At 43.3% G+C, this 16639-nt stretch overlaps 1 protein-coding gene across 1 annotated transcript in view; it reads right to left on the bottom strand.

Moving 5' to 3' along the window:
- Positions 1 to 5490: 5490 nt before the first annotated feature.
- LOC104471634 (solute carrier family 22 member 5-like) overlaps positions 5491 to 16639 on the bottom strand; it is a gene marked incomplete at its 5' end in the record, with an annotated part of 12173 nt that continues 1024 nt past the window's right edge. The window contains 8 exons of the mRNA XM_010087033.1: positions 5491 to 5726; positions 6336 to 6473; positions 6910 to 7092; positions 8308 to 8522; positions 10416 to 10516; positions 14443 to 14569; positions 15541 to 15712; positions 16475 to 16629. Of these exons, the coding sequence (XP_010085335.1) occupies positions 5647 to 5726; positions 6336 to 6473; positions 6910 to 7092; positions 8308 to 8522; positions 10416 to 10516; positions 14443 to 14569; positions 15541 to 15712; positions 16475 to 16629 (1171 nt within the window). The remainder of the gene's footprint in view (positions 5727 to 6335; positions 6474 to 6909; positions 7093 to 8307; positions 8523 to 10415; positions 10517 to 14442; positions 14570 to 15540; positions 15713 to 16474; positions 16630 to 16639) is intronic.

Genomic DNA, 16639 nt, shown 5'->3' with positions numbered 1-16639 from the left:
ATTTTACGTTCTTGAAAGGGTTTGGTTTGTCTGTTGTATTTGCAAGGGAGGGGATCAGCGAGGGGAGAGATCCCTGGCAGCGAGCCCCCGGTTGCACAAGTGCTACTGGCAGCTCCGCAGGGCTGGTGCTGTTGGGATGCTCCCAGTAACCCCTTCAGAAAAGGATCCAGCATCCCAACAGTCCAAGAGATAACAGACTGGCTGTTAAACACCAACAGGGTTCCAAATGGCTTCGAGGGTTTATTTCTACAAAGTCACAAGCAGGTTAAGTAAAGGAAGGTGGTTGGTGTTTGGGTAAGACACAATACCTCGCTCTCCTCAAATGTTTTATAAACTTGCAGAATCATGATCCCTTCTCAAGGGAAGAGCCCCCAGTCCCAGTCCAGCATCCCATGGACAAGTTTCCAAGTGCTTAAGTGACCTGGGAATCCAAGACACTGCTTCAAAGGTGACTTGTCACCTGGATTCTAGCTACGGGGGAGATGTCCTGAACCTTCAGTTATCAAAATAGTACTTGAAATGTGGGAACCAGTCACCCAGACAGTTGCAGCCGCTGTGGTGCCAGGGGGTATATGCCTCCGGGCTGGATTTAGTCCCACCACTTGGGCTTTGCCAAGCGTCAGACCCTGACCTGAGATCCTTCCTGGCTGCCAGGAGAGCCCTGGGTGACACCCTGTGCACAGCTCGGATTCCTGCATCTCTGCAAGACTTTACTTTTCTCCTTGGCAGAAGTGAAGGGGAAAATAGGGAACTGGGGAAGAATCATTTAGATTGGTGGATTCACACAGAAAGGAAAGTGTGTGCATATTTCCTGATGTGTTCAGGAACTCCTCAAAACACCTGGAGTCCTGCTTTACCCAAGTCCTCTGGACTTCTCCAAATCTGTGAGAGCAAACCATGCTGTTCCTCTGCTAGCAGAGCTGCTCAGGACAGCCTCTGCCTCGCAGGAGAGGCACGGAGCTGGGGACACACATCTCATTGCACAGGGATGCTTGTGACCCCTCTGAAGTAAAAGCTTCTTGCAGTTTTTCAATCACCTTCTATTTGTGAATAAATGCTGAATTACTGCTTCTCTGTGTTGCCAACATCTGGAAAATGCTCCACGAGAACAGGACCCACATGTAAAAAAATTATGAGAATGCTTCATTTTAAAGATCATTACAGATATGATTTTATTCTGAATTTCACAAATAATAAGCATTTTTCTATTAAAAAAATAGGGTAAGAATCAATTTAGTTACAGACAGAAATATTTTACATTCTTAGAAGAAACTTCTCTTTCTATATACAAGACTGTGGCCGTGAGTAGTTTCAAGTTCTCCCCAAGGCATTCGTAAATAAGGTGTTACAGTGCCCAAGCCGATTCTGTACTGTAAGAAAACTGTTTACAACTGCCAAGATTCAGGTTCTATTCTACAAATACTGAAATCGATATTTATCTGCAGAGACAGTCCCATCAGTGTCCTCACGTTAATCTCAAATCCCATGAGATCAGCAATACAGCGTCATCCTATCTCAAAATAACAGTGCCACACCAAACAGTTTTACCATGTACTCAGTGAAAATGTTCACCAATATCTTCAGGCAGCTTTGTGCAGAACCATGAAGGGTTGGCTGTGCAATTCCAAGAACATGACCAAGCATTCAGCCCCCAGTCCTTGCTCGACTTCCCACAGGGCAGCTCCCTGGGCAATGCACTGCCTCCCTGGGCTTTCTTCTTCCAAATGGGAACTTGGGAACGGGACACAAGGTGTTCACACCTCCTAACAAAAATAACCTCAGAAGTCACGCAAAGTTGCCTGTTTCTGCCAGATGAAATACTAAATGATGCTCATGTGAACATTACACTCACCGTCAGGGGGGTCAAACGGAGAATCTGACAAACACAGACTGTGCAGCAGGAACATTACAAGTGATTACGGCACCTTTGGAGTTAATGGTGTTTCTACTCGCAGGCAAAGAAACTGAAGTCACTGATTATGTGACAGGCCCAAGATGATTGAAAGAAGTCTGTCTAAGAGCTGGAAAGGAAGGGATCCTTGTTCCCAACTCGAGGCCATGTGCTGTTTTCTTGGTGAAGATACTGTAGGGTGCATGGTCCGCTAGCAACGCAGAATTTTTCCTAACCAGATAATCTGGATAACTGCTGCTGTAATCCAGGCTATGGGCACCCAAACCAGTCAGTATTCCCAGGTGAAGGTCAGCCTGAACATCAAGATTTATATTATCTCCCTCCGCAGCACAAGGAGCTCATGGGTTTATCACAACTCCTCTTTCAAAGGGAAATTCTGTCCCTTCCCCCTTACAAAACATCACTATTCCTTCAAGGATAGCTGAAGCAAAAGCACTGCCTTTCCCCGAGAGCAGCACAGGTCCCTCCCCACCAGCCTGACCAGGCAAGACCGGTGTTTAGGTGCATCCAAATACCAGTACTAAAGCCCATCAGCTCTTTACAGAAGGGACAACAATCAGGGTGTGACTTCTCCTTGGGATTCACGGCTGTCCTGTGCATCCGTCTACCACGAGGCCAAGAGGAGCATCTCCCACGTGGACCTGGACTCATTTCACGACACTCTTAGAAAAAAGTGGTCCATTCACAGCCAAGTCTCAGAAAGTCCTGTCCAGTCCCAACTTCTATTAATGAACCATACACTGCCTAGGAGTCAGTCACATCCGAAATCGCGGCACTCAGCAGACGCCCTCCAAAGCCCAGGCTGGGCAGCACCGGAGCTCTATCCTGCAGGGACACCCGCAGCCACGCGTAGTGCTGCAAATCTTACCTGTTGCCAGCACTGACACTGCTCTAAGATCTGCCAACCACTGGATCAGTTCTTCTCATCTACATCTTGTTTGCACAGATCAGATCCCTCATCTGTATGAAAACATTCCCTCAATTTCTCTTGGAAATACATTTTAGCTGGATTTTGCCTACCCACTAGAACAAGCTCCTTGTTTTAGAGATAAACTTGAAAAGAGTAGGATAAAAAGTAAATACAAAATAATCCAGTATGCTGTATTAAACACTCTACATGGCTGACTCGTACTTTTTGTTGTTAAAAAGATAACAAGGAAAATAAAAGTATTTTTTGACACAAAGAGATTGCCATTGTGTTTTGTAGTATTAGTCATAATCAGGAAATTCCCCAATTTGTCTGGATCACAAAAAACCCAACAACAGAAACCCTCCCCCCCCCACAAAACACTTTAGTAAACATCAGAATATTAAATATTCAAGAACAAAAGGCTCATTGTCAAGGCACACACCCGGATAAAACAGTGGATAAGAAATTACAGCTTAATCAGACGTGGAATGGACTCTGCACTTCAGGACAGGAATTTCCATAGCGGATCATGTATCAGCCCAGCACGTATCTTACATTTCAGGATATTTTCCAAAACAATTTACAGGAAGAGACTTATGGGACACAGTTGTTTACATTGGCAAACTCGTTACAAGGAAGTTGGAGCTAAATGTGTTTTGCCTCAGATTCCTGCGGTTATCAGATAATTCTTCTACAACACACAGGGAAGAAGCTGCTTCTAGATGTTCCAGTTCCTAGAAATAAGGTTTACATAGAAGAAGATTTGTACCAAGTTTTAGAACATATTCTTTTGTTTGCAACAAGTATTTCCAAAGCCTGACAAACTGGATAGTGTCTTTCAGGCAAGGGAGACTGGCTGCTACACACTCCCTCCTGACACATCTTTGCTCACGTCAAGGCTATTATGTGCTGTGCAGTGAGGCTTGCAAAATCCAGCTTCTCCATTTTTGCACTAGCTTCAAATCCCACACTGGGTTTCAAACCCCTCTGCCAAGGGCCTCCCAACCTATTCAACAGGAGTGACCCTGCATCTGCCCAAACCTTGGGACGTCTCTCCTCCGAAGAGCTGACAAGACAACAAAACTCAGTTTCTCCGTATCCTTCTCTGACCGGGTAAGATTGGCCAACTTCCTGCTGCATCCAGAAATTAAACCACTCAACAAGTAGGTGAGAAAATGCAGAGAAAGTGAAGCAAACCCTAAAGCTCAAGACACTGGTAGGACGAGTTTAAACAAACCAAACCACTGCAGTCTAGACAGGTTTGTTTTTAAACTTTCTTATTCCTAAGACAAGCCGCCGAGCTGCACACCAGGGCATCAGTCCGACGGCTGGAGCCTGTTACCGAGGTCAGAACATGGGGGATCGGTTAAAAAAAGACTGGAATCACCCGATGTCATTTATGTATTAACATAGAGTAGGAAAATACTAAACTTCCACCACCAGCTGCTGTGGCAGAGAGTAAGGCCCCTAGCAGCTCTGGCTATAAAGGTTTACATTCTGCTTATTAAATCTCTACAAGACAGGAGAAAACACAACCAAGTGCCGGGATCTTTCACCACTGACATCTGGCCAAGTATAATCAGAACAGCAAACACAAGAGGTGGCGCACATATATACTGGATATATTTAAAGAAACATGGGTATTTTGCCAAGGGTGCTTCAGTGACCCAAGGAACAATTGCTTGGTGGATTGTCAACAAAGTTTGTTTTTTTAAAAATAATTTGAAAACAATTCACTGATTACACGAGTTAAGTGAAATAACAGAGCTCACAGCGACCATAGAGTTGGCACTTGAGAATCGAGAACCAGCAGTCAGAAACATATTCTGAATTTTGTTCTCAGTACATTCCACCGTGAGGTTGATGTAGTGGCACAGATTAACACAAAATTAGCTCTAAATACATGAATTGTGTGCGTGTGTACATGCACGTGTGTGAAAAGCACAGAACAAGACGACAGTAGAATTGTGTCCATCATCCAAATTGCACAGAAGACGTTAAAAACAATTTAGACATAAAACTTCCATCACACATCAAAATGGAAGAACCCCAAACTAGCACCACTCCCTCCACACAGATGAGACCTTTTGCATCATTTAAAATAAATACAGCCTGGAACCAGGCCACAGCCAGGGGCAGATGTAAACAGCTTCACCAGACAGGCACAGCTGAAAACCAGCATTGGAATCAAGTGAATTTAGTGAGCAAAACTTCAGTGCTACAAATATTTTGTGCAAGACAATCCTTCTGATCTATGTTGAGTTACAACATATCAAGTTAGCATTAATCCTCTAAATCTTTCTTTGCATCTTTCCGAATTTGCTAAAAAATTCAGCAGGTGCAAAGTCATTTGAGTAAGACCGCAGAGAGGCACGTCCTCATCACCTTCATTATAACAAAGAAGTTTCCTGTCCAGAGACAGAAATCAAGGAATCAAAACCAAGTAGCAGCTTTTTCTGGCTATTTTTACTTCTTGATGTGCGTTAGCTCTGGAGAAGGTTCACTGAGGAATCCAGGTGCCCCGTCAGCCCTTGAACTCCTTTTCAAGTATCTTTCAGCTGAACTCTACACTTACAGTCACACAGGATTGACCAGATACTGCTCCACGGTACTACTGCATTAAACCAACTGCGGCTGAAAAATCTCATTAAAGGCTATACAGTATGTTCATACAAAAAGAGAATGTATGTAACACAGTGTTTAAATTAATAAATAAGGTTAAAATTACAGGAAACAATACGTTGCCACTAGCCCTCTCTAGAACGAATATTAGAAGAAAAGTCCATTTCACTTTCAGTCCACCAGCAAGTACACAGGAGTTCCATCAGAAAGATGTGCTTTTAAGAATCTCTGGATTTTCTTCTTCCTCCTTGGAATCCCTTGTGGTAATAGCTGCAGTGAGGGGGGGGGGGGGGGGGGGGGGAAGGAGAGAGAAAGAAAATAGAGAATCACTTAAAAATTAGATGAGAGAACAGAGAAAAAAAAATTCTAATATCCTCAGCCCTATCTGCCATTACAGCCTCCTAATTTTAACATCCTGTTGACTTCAGTCGTACAGGTCCCTTCCATACCCCAGGTGTATGGTTATGTTCCATCTTCAAGCAGAGCCAGGGCAAAAGGCCAGACGTTCTCAATGCCTTTTTAGGTCAGCTGAACTAGACGGGAAGAACCCAGCCCTTCCACAGTGCTTACATGACTTTCAGAACCTAGAAAGATTGTAACCCACAAAGTGTCCCTACACCTTCAAAAGCAACGATATGCTTTTACAAATGCATTCCTCACACATACTTTTATTCAGTCCTCAGAGTAAAATTATAAATTTGGAGCCTAATGATGTATGTAGGAACATACACACTTGGGAAGAGGGACCAGGATTCCAGCCAAGCTCTTCCATCTTCAACAGAGCGTTAACTACACGACCGAAACCCGCCCCTCCCTCTGACAGTACCTAGGCAAGTCCGCTCCCCTTCTCAGAACAGAGAACAGATGTATTAAGATCAGAAGGTGACACTTACCCTTTCACCAACAGCATTTGCTCAATTGTGTCTGGAAGAGGCATACCGTAGCTTTCTGGCAGAAATAAAGTCAGAATTCCTGATAGCACTGTCAGGCTCCCCATCAGGATGTAAGGCAGGAATCGGTCATAGGCACCTAGCAGAACAGAAAAACCCCTTAGTCTCTGATAATGTCTGTGTATACAAGGCTTTATTGGTGCAAGAGTGATGCTTTCAGTAAAAAGCAAGCAAACTACCCCCCTCACACCCTGTCATTCAAAGCATATTTGCTTAAAATGTGGTTTTAGGAACTCGAGACTGGGAAACCACAGCTCCGAGAGCTGTCCCTATTGGGTCCATCAGACTGGGAGTCGTCAGAGCATCTCTTCAACAGGCACAAACCACAGTTTCTCTGTGTTATGACCCTTGTTCAGAGATGTTGAGACCCCACTTTTACCTGCAGTTTCACAAGACACCTGGATCTGGAAACAAAGACCAGTAGAAAAACCCAGTGACCCAGAGAGGCAGGACACTGTTCTGGGTGGAAGGCATTGCTTCCCCCCCCAGCGGCTCCCCACGGACAGTGAACTCACCGAGGTAAACGAAGTAAGGCGAGAGGATGCTGCCGAGCCTCGAGGCCATGGAACTCGCTCCAACTCCCATGTTTCTCACTACTGTCGGGTAGAGCTCAGCCGTGTAAACATAAACCATTGCAAAGGCAGATGTGATCCCAAATTTCCCTAACATCACCAGCAGAACAGACAGCGCACGAATATCTGAAATCAAAATGCAGGAAGGATTTCAACACAGCTCTGACAATTGATAGTATCTCCTAATACTGTTGCGTTTGTATAACTTCTGTTGAACGATTTCCAGTATCTGGCATCTTTCTTTCTCTGTACCTGTCTACAAGCACAGGCAACTTTTTTTAAATTATTTTTTTTTTAAACTACTAGGACTCAACATTTTCATTTCCTGTTGAGAATGGGGCTTCCTGACAAGTAAAAAAATAAAGAGAACAGAGCAAGAACTGCAGAGGTCCTCTCAGATTTCAGAGGCCAGATCTCTGCTATTGCAAACAATGCCATATATCCCGGTTTAACAAGGTGAACAAAGATAAAGACTGGAAACAAGTTATTTTTAGTTTCCTGCTCTGGTTTCTCATTAACATTACTAGCTAGAAGCCAATAATTTAATTACAGGAAGGTGGGTTGGCTTTAACTGGGGCAGTTAGATTTGAAAATCAAAACAAATGGTATCAGTGTCCAATTGAGTCAAGAGACTGGAGAAAAAAGAACGCAACACGTGTCTTACCTGTATACAATACACAAGGCACTTCTTGCACATTCTCTTTTGTTTATTCTTTGATTTGTAAACAAGCGCTAAGCAACAACACCCCCCAGTCACAGCCAGCATCACTACCAGTGAGAATCTGTAACTCTCTTAATCTAACTGGCCTAAAGATAACATATGGTTTGATAGCCAATAAATGTTGTTTTATCCTCCTTTCCAGTTGCCGAACGTTATTTTATTGACACAGCACCTTTGCCTATCAAAAAGTTTCCGCAATGGCTCCCTCCAATATAACTGTTTAAACAAGCCATAAAGAGACAGTCATTGATAGTTGCTGGGAAATTAAATTCCGCAGCCTCTTGGTAACCTCCACTTACCAAGTCCTGGTTGGTCTAGTCCTGGTTTTACACTTGGACCTTCCCCAGGGCACCTCGCCAGGGGTGTACGTTAAGGCAAAACTGGACTACAGAACCGATCCCACCAGATCACAAAGCCAATGACCCATCTTTAAAAACTTATCTGAACTGACATGTCATGTGAGCTCCCTGTGCAGCAGCACGGGAACCAAGGAGGGGTGAAGATAGGAAATGAGTATCTGTATTTAGTCCCCTCAGGATATTTGTCCTCCACATCTGCCCAGTGCACGGTACTGCATGTCACCTGTCATACACATCTGAGATCAACTGAGGATTCCATACGTGAAGGCACCAGCTGAAGGAAGAGAAGAACACAGCCTCCCAGGAATAACGCAGCGGCCATCGAATACCGTCGGGGGAGATTTCGAAGTAGCAGCCAGGAAATAACGTAGGCTGGAACTTCAATCACTGCTGAGAGGAAGCAGTTCACGTAGACGTCTCCATGCAAGTTAGGTGTGTCAAGAGAAAGTCCAAAATAACCAACAGAGATTATCATCCTGAAAAAAGCAGAGTAACAGGATCAGAATTCTCTTTGCTCCCCGACGTTGCCACGAACCCCTGTTAAGTGCAGCAATCACTATGTAAAGCAAATTCAGCATCTGCCAGATTCTTTAAAGCATCTTAAGTGCTCATTTCAGAAACAGCAAGATAACAATTACACATTGCTTGTGCTTTTTATCTTTCAAGTTTCTCTTGAATTCAAGGAATAAGAGTTGGTTTTTTTTTTTAATAAGAATGTCCTATTCAGCATTAACACAATTAACTCCAGAGCTGGTGCTAGCCTTGCTGAGAGAGGGGATGGAGAGGGGCTGACTGCTGCTCCCGCATGCCTCCGTATTTCGTATTTCACCCCTGGGAGGTAAGTGATGACCATTCGTAATGCAGTGACACAGCAGTTTCTATTACCCATAGTTATAGCCTTAGCCTGAAAGTTCGGGACCACTGAATTTTACTGCTGCTGAGGCATACAACTGCTTTTAATTATGTTCACCAGGGAGCTCTGGGTGGAGAACATTGTTTCAGGGTCATTACCCTCCACGCTTTGTATATAGTCAGAGGAGGAGTTTGTCTGGGTCTGCCAGGATGCCAATCTGGGATTTTCCTGGCCATAAAACTTCATTTTTCATGTTGTGAAAAGCCCTTCAGCATACGGTATGGATTACATTCTGCCATGTCACTGTTTCTCTCAGCCGCTTTGTCCTACCAGAAATGCTGTTCAAACAGGTTTTGCATTCAATTTCTACAACCACACACGCAGCACCTACTGTGCCTGGGAACTCGCTCCTGATCTGCTCCATGCAGATGAGAAGTTGGGCAGTCTCCATTCTCTAGCTCACTACCAGTTAAAGGTGAGAGTCAGCAACTGGACTTTGAGGTAAGACAACAGCACGTGGAAATTGTATGGACACTTCTGCAAAGAACCATCATTACTTTCCATTTTTGAGCTGTTTTCTGCTCCAGTTCCTTTCTCAGCGTGCTTGTAGCACTGTGCTTGGTGATGGGCAAGGGGATGTGGCTCACATATTAGCCAACTCGTCCTTTGACCCAAAAAGCCACATCAGCTCGTACGCACCGGCAGCTCAGTGGAGTGAACTCCAAGGCCTTCGCCTCACTACAGCACAGGAACGTTGTTCAACAAGGCAGCAAGGAGACTTCATCAGCTCCAGAGCACTTGAGGGACCTTCTTGGTTAGGACACTGTAGGTACATGCACTAATCAAACCCCACCTCTGGCAGACTATAAATTACCCTCTCCATTTTCTCTCTTCTGAGCAACTACAGCTTCACTGAGATTTCCAGTAAAAAAAAAATAAATTACAACTGTTTAATCAAATTGAGCATAAAGTATGGCTTCAGCTAGCCGAAAACTAGGCTGAAGATGGCAGGTGACAGAGCATCTAGCAGGAAAGTCAAGGGAAATCTCAGATTAGAACTTCAAAGGCGGCTTTATCCGTTTAAGAGCCAATCCAAAAGGGATGGGTAGATTCTCCTCATCAGTCAGGCATCACTGTGTTCAGACCCCTGGGCAGCAGTTCTCTGACTGGGGGACTCATTCCTCTGAAAAGGCTTTGTCACAGCCAGATGAGGATTCCCCAAGGCCCACTATCAGGCAGGATTCCCACACATCATTGCCAGCTGATCCAATTCCTGCTCAGTTCAGGATATGCCTGACTGCTTCAGACAAAAAAAAATAACAATCCAGATGTGTTTCTAGACTGTTGCTGAAATGAAGAACCTACATAACTAGAATTTTGTCGCTTCGGACAGCAGGTCGTTGGTTTTTGAGCTGGTTTTGTCTGTACCTCTTCAGAATACCTTAGGGTTCAAAGAGCAGTTTCTAATTGTTTTGCAGTTTTTGTGCTGACATACTCATGCGCCACGCTTGCTTACCAAAGAAGCACCGACATAACTGTGATAGTTAGGATATTTCGGGTTTTCACTAGATCCAAAATGGTGTATGTCTGTTGCTTCTGGGAATTCAAATCTTGCAGCTGGAAAAAAACAAACAAACAAACCAACCATGGGAACATTAACTTCCTGTGAGCAGAATTACTGTCCAAATAAGTCCCCTCCAACTTACACATCCGTAGTTTGATATGTGGCAGAGACCCACTTTTAACCAAACACATGTAAGCCATAAGAGCCAACTACCTGTGAAAGTAGCTCCTCCCTAGTTTAAAGTCACTTAAAATTTAGTCTGAAATTAGTAACCATTTTCTCTGCCTGAGGCTTCACAAAACAACTGCTTATTGTTACTTTTACACTTGAATTACAAAGCAACAGCATCAATTCATGACTTATACGTCACTGCTGGCGAGGTTCTCGGGTCCAGCTTAGAGCACTGCACCTTGAGGATCAGGCAAATCAACTGCACCCAGACAAGAAGAGAGCAACAACCATGATGAGACATTTGAAAAACATTCTCTGTAAAAGTAGAGGGTTTATTTAGCCTAAGTGCTGGCTGGCCTTTGATATCTCTTCAAAGACCAGCAAAAAAAAAGTGATAAATTGTCCTCCGTGTCCACTGCAGCCAAGGCAAGAAATAACGAGAATAAACGAGCAGAACAGATTGAGTATATGACTCCTCCTGCTGGACCTAAGAGTAATGTATTTGAACTCAAACTGGCCAATGAGCTGAAGAGTCTCCATCATTATTTAGCCTGTTTTGGAGATCTTCTTCTAAGAATATAAGCAAAAAGACAACAAACTTCTCCTTTCCTCATGAAGCTTTCCAGCTCCTCAAAATAAAACCACTTCCACCTAAACAACACAAACATATTCACCCATGAGGCATGCGAACAAGTTTTGTGCTTGATAAGACCAAAAAAAAATGAAACAATTTAAGTTTTTTTTTTTTTTAATTTAAGCTCCTAACAAGGGGGAGAGATTTTTTTTTCAAAATACGTAAAAGGTGATTTAAGAGGACAAGTTCCATTGATTAGAAGTATCAACTCTTAAATCAACACTTTCTGGCTGAAGAAGCAGTTTTCTAGGCATGCCATACTTTCGTTATCGCAAAAGATGATGTTTTCAGGATTTATCCCAGGCTACCTACTCATCAACTTAATGCTATTTTTAACAGTCTTTAACAGTAAGAATGTTAGCAAGATTTTTATCTTACAGTCTTCCACAGAAATTCTTTTTTCTGTTAGGACATTTTAGATCTATCTGAATCCATGACTATCAACAGTTCAGAATCTACCCAAGAAGGAAACAAGCATCCACCTCAGCAGCTCAAATTATCAAATGAAGAAAGGTAATACTGAAGTATTTTTAATTTTGGCACTTCTTGAATTGTAAAGCTGCCAAGACACCTTGAAATATTTAATTGAAGACTTCTCTTTGTGCAACTTTAAGAGCCACTCTTGCCTGACAGACCTCTGTTATGTGCAGGCACAACAGACTGTAATACAAAGACTACTTCCTCCCTTGATTTTCTAGGTCAGCGAGACCTGAGAATGTCAAATTAAATTTTAATGTGTTTAAAGACTGAATACCTTTTGTTGACACTGTGTACTCCTTCATGGTGTGTGCAAACGATTACCAAAGCAAACTATGCTTGTAGCTTCAAAATAGCGCAATCACTCACTACTGAAAACTTTCCTGACCTCTTTCTGCCTGCTCTCATGTACCATCCTCTGTGTTAGTTCAACTTCCAAGACTTTTTTCCCCTAAACCATCAGGCTGGTCCAGCAGAAGCTGGATGTATTGCAGGACACCAATAAAGAGACAAAAGCAACCATTAGTTTATCTTAATTCCTCATCAACCTCTCTTCCATATTCAGTTAGTAGTGTTTCTTTTGGCAAGCCAGTTGCCCCAGCTAATGGGAACACGAAGTTGGTGTAACCCCTGCAGTCAGGTGAAAACTATTTCTGAGTGATATTTTGTTCTGAAGACCGGGAGAATAAACTAGTGGTCCGATGCTCATGCACACCAAACTTCAGTGTGTTTTCACTTTGATAAATCTTCATTTTGTAGGAAAGGTGACCAGTTCTTTACCTTTGACAGCTTTCCCTCTGCCTGAAGCCCAACTTCCCACCACACAGACTGCAGGCAGCTCTGCAGCTCAGCCCTTTCTCAACAATCACATGATCTTTTCTAAGTACTCTCCAGCTTTGCCACTATTTGTTGCCAAGAAACCAGCAAACAGGAAACAAAAACAAAAAAAAAAAAAAAAAAAGAGAAAAACCAAACAAACCACAAAACAAACCAGGAACAGTAAAATTCAGCATCACAGTTGATGAGAAAAAAGGACCCTGCCTTTTAGGAGCCGGAAAAGCAGCCAACATCACCCTTCCCAGGACAGGTTGGAACAAGAAGCCATGAGAAGGGCAGGGAGGGCAAAGTGATAATGTGAACTTAAACCTATCATCCAAACATTTTTATCCCTCTTACATGGAATATTCATGCCAACTGGGCTCTACTTGTGCTCTGCAGCTTGTTTGCACCTAATCACCTGCCAGATCTGAACTGGTTTGGAAATCTCTGGAGCCTGAATACTGCAGGTGCTGCTCTCCAGCTGCATGGGTTTGAGGAATACTCCGGGCATGAGCTGGAGTTGCTGCTCCATCCAGAACTCACATTCCAACTGCACAAGTGCTAGCGGCCAGCGGGATTTCTGAGAACCTCTCTGCAGTGTAAGAATGCTTCCTAAAAACTCAAGAGAGGCTGTGAGCCCTCTGCCTTAGGGCTCTTTGGAAAGCAGACAAAATATCACTGTAAACAGACTGCTGATGAAAAAAAGTTTTGCACAGATTTTTTTGGTCACAGCATTACTTTGACTTTAAAAAATAAAAAGATGGACAGGAGTTCTGCATTTAAACAGTGCCTGTTCATCAAGCTCATTTTCCTCTGAGTATCAGAATGTCAACCTGTTATTTCTGAAAGCCGAGGTGCAACGTTTTATCTGTAAATAAGCACCAAGTACTCCAGCCCACCCTGCTGCAGAAGCCAGCATTCCCCCTTGGCCAGTGCTCCCTGGAGCAAGATCCCTACTCTTGTCCCTGCATTCTGCTCCTTTGTAATGTAGCCCATTCAGAGCTGGCAAACACATCAGTACTTCTTTTAAGGTTTGCACCTCAGCTAACTTCAGCCCATTTTCCTTCCTCTGGTACACAAGCCTTATAAAGCCAAGTGAACACACAAAGTATTTTCACACAAACAACAAGACAATGTCAACTGCCAACCAGAACACAATGGGGAACTGCCCAGACAGACTCTACAGATGTGCCCAGAGAGGGGCCCGTTCTCCTGGATCAGCCAGTTGGTCTATCTGACTTTTGGAGGTCATGTTTGAATGAGTGTGGAACTGCTTCTACACCTTAAGGTGCCCAAACAGTTCAGACAAAAGGGAGATACCTAGAGGAAACAAGAGCGTGTTGGAATAAAATTTGGGGAAGAAAAGATACTGCTGACTACTCCATCCTAAAGGAGCTCAAGTTTTGCTTTCCATATCACAGAGTAGAAATTGGAGCTGAACTAGGAAAACATCATTTCCAGTGCCACTGGCCAGGATTAGTCCTGTGTTAGACCTTCATAGAACTGTATTAGACCTCGCAAGCATAAAATCTGTTCAGCACAAGTATTTAGATTACAAAGCAACAGGTACCTCAAAGTCACTACCTTCCCCCCAAAACTAGAGTTTAAAAGGAAAAAGGTGGCTGTAAACTGCATCAAAAAGAGGTTTGCATCAGAATGCATGTTAGCATTCCCATGGGAATGGGACAGCAAGGGCTTTGCAACTCTTAATGAAGCGGGGAAAGGGTGTTCTGCTTTACAGGAAAAGGATGACCTTTTACCCATTTGAGAAGGACTAACACGCTGCAGGCATAACTCAATTCACATGTCTGGAAATTAATCCTTTTACATGGTCACTAATAGGTCCAGCAAACAACTGGACTGTCAAATGAATCTTACCTCCCTACGGTCAAGTATGACATCTGGGGCTGTAATGCCATTAGTTTTTGCAGCCTTTCGGATGATGTCTTCTGCCTCTTCAAATCTTCCCTGAGAGATCAGCCACCGGGGAGACTCTGGAATGACCCTGCCGAAAAAGTTCAGAATAACGAGCCTGCATTTCCACTGCAAGCACTGCCGCAGGCACCAAGACACATTGTTCCAGGCACCAGGATCGCAAAACTTGCCACATCTTGTAGAAATTAGAGCAACGACAACAGAAATCAGATTTACAAGAGCAGACTAGCAGACTGAACAAGAACAGACTAAAATGTGTTTGTTTGGAATTTAGAAGTACTAAAGAAATTCACAATGACTCAGAAAAAAAGAGCAACCAAAACCTTCCAAGTGTGGGAAAACAGTTTAATGAAAGAAAATCAGAAATGTGAATACACAAGCAGCATGCTGTACATTAAGAGGCATATCCTTAGAGAATAACACCTATATAAAATTAGTAACTGGAAATACTGTCACATAAAGGCAAGTCAGAAAGTAGAATTCGCCCGAGTCATTCAACTTTGTAAGAAACTGGATGGCATCACAATCAGTGCTAGTGTAAGTGAAGAAACACCACCACCACGTGGACTATTTAAACTTTACATGCCACCTAAAAGTAGTATTTCATCAACTACAGAAGAAAACACAGAAGTCTCACAGATGCGCAAGTACCGTTTTGTAGCTTGTCCCATCTGTCACCCTAGCACTGCCCAGCTTCCCAAACCAACTGGTTTCTCCTTCTGCCCCTAGTTCAGACCTGCTCTTAAAAGTTCATGAATTTCAGCTGGTGCAGAAGGATGCATCTTATTGACTTATTTTATTTGCATGTGCATCACTCAATTTTACAGAAGCCTACAGAAAATGAAGAATAGGCTTTTCAGGTATGAGTCAGAAGCTACGGACTTGCAGCTGAACGACTGGGAAGAGTAAAGGACACAAAGTCCATTCCGCCTCTGCCCATTCCTGAATTTCATTGATACAGGCTGGCTGGCTTGGAGTCTGGATCTTAATCTGTAGACAGGACCTTCTAAGACCAAAGTCTTTGAAATTAGTTATACTCACCACCAGAGTGGGATGCAGAGCAGCCCAGGTAAGGTAAGCGCCAGCAGCAGCATCCGCCAGTCTCTGATGAAGTAAGCACACAGGGGCAGCAACATGTAGCCAAATGCATAAAATATGCACACGCCTAACGTGCAGAACAGCACACGAATTGATTTGCCAAGAATTTCTGTGCCTGTCCAAAACAGCAGAGTGAAGATTAGTATTTTAACTTAACAGCAACCAAGTAACTTACCAAAAATACCTCTAAGGATTGGCTCTGAAATACACTGCACTGGGTGGTTACAGTACACAGCGCGCTCCGCCATCCAGATTGAGAGGCACCGCGGATCTGCCTCATGCGGTGATCATGCATCAATCCAGGTAATTGTATGTACAAAAGGAAGAGAACTGGGTCATCCAGTATTTCTGTAGCTTGAAGTAGCTAATAAATCTATAATTTTATCTTCTTAGAATCTCACATTTTGTTTGAGGAGCTAAAACCACCCGACATGCTACAAAACTGAAAGTATAAAAGCAAGAATCAGTATGCCATTTACATTTTTACTATAGGCTGTTTAAAGGAGACTTTATAAAGCTTACTCTATTTTTTTTTCTTTTGCAAGTTTTTAAATCGAATAGGCATTTAGGCCTCAAAATGGACAACAGAAATCCCTGAAAAATCATGTCTTACATGACTTATCTCTCCAACTAGGACATAAACTTCGTTTTGAATAATTTATTTTCTGTTTTTTAGGATGGTAAGCCCCAGAATTAATTCAGATTGCACCTCTATCAACTGGAAGCTTCCAAGGAGAGGATGAGTTATCCATGAGTGGTGAGGACATGCTATTAAGGGTTGCTTGGCAAAACAAATCAACCCTAAGCCAGTACTGAAAAGGAGCAGGAAAAGCACAAGACTGAAGAACACATACTGTGCCCAGCAGGATTTTCATACCAAGAACAAATGCTGCCACGTAGTTAGAGATCTGTCCCATGCCGACCAGCAAAAAGAACACAGAAAACATCTCCCAGCTGGTGGAGAAGACCTGTATGAAGCTGAAGCCAGTCTGCATTGCCAGAGTTGCAAACAGCACATTCTTCCTGCCAAACCTTCCATGGA

This window comes from Pterocles gutturalis, unplaced genomic scaffold, assembly GCF_000699245.1.
Source record: "Pterocles gutturalis isolate BGI_N339 unplaced genomic scaffold, ASM69924v1 scaffold39756, whole genome shotgun sequence".
Classification (NCBI taxonomy): Eukaryota; Metazoa; Chordata; class Aves; order Pterocliformes; family Pteroclidae; genus Pterocles; species Pterocles gutturalis.
Note: the sequence above shows the minus strand (reverse complement) of the source record. Positions and strands in the feature narration are given on the sequence as shown.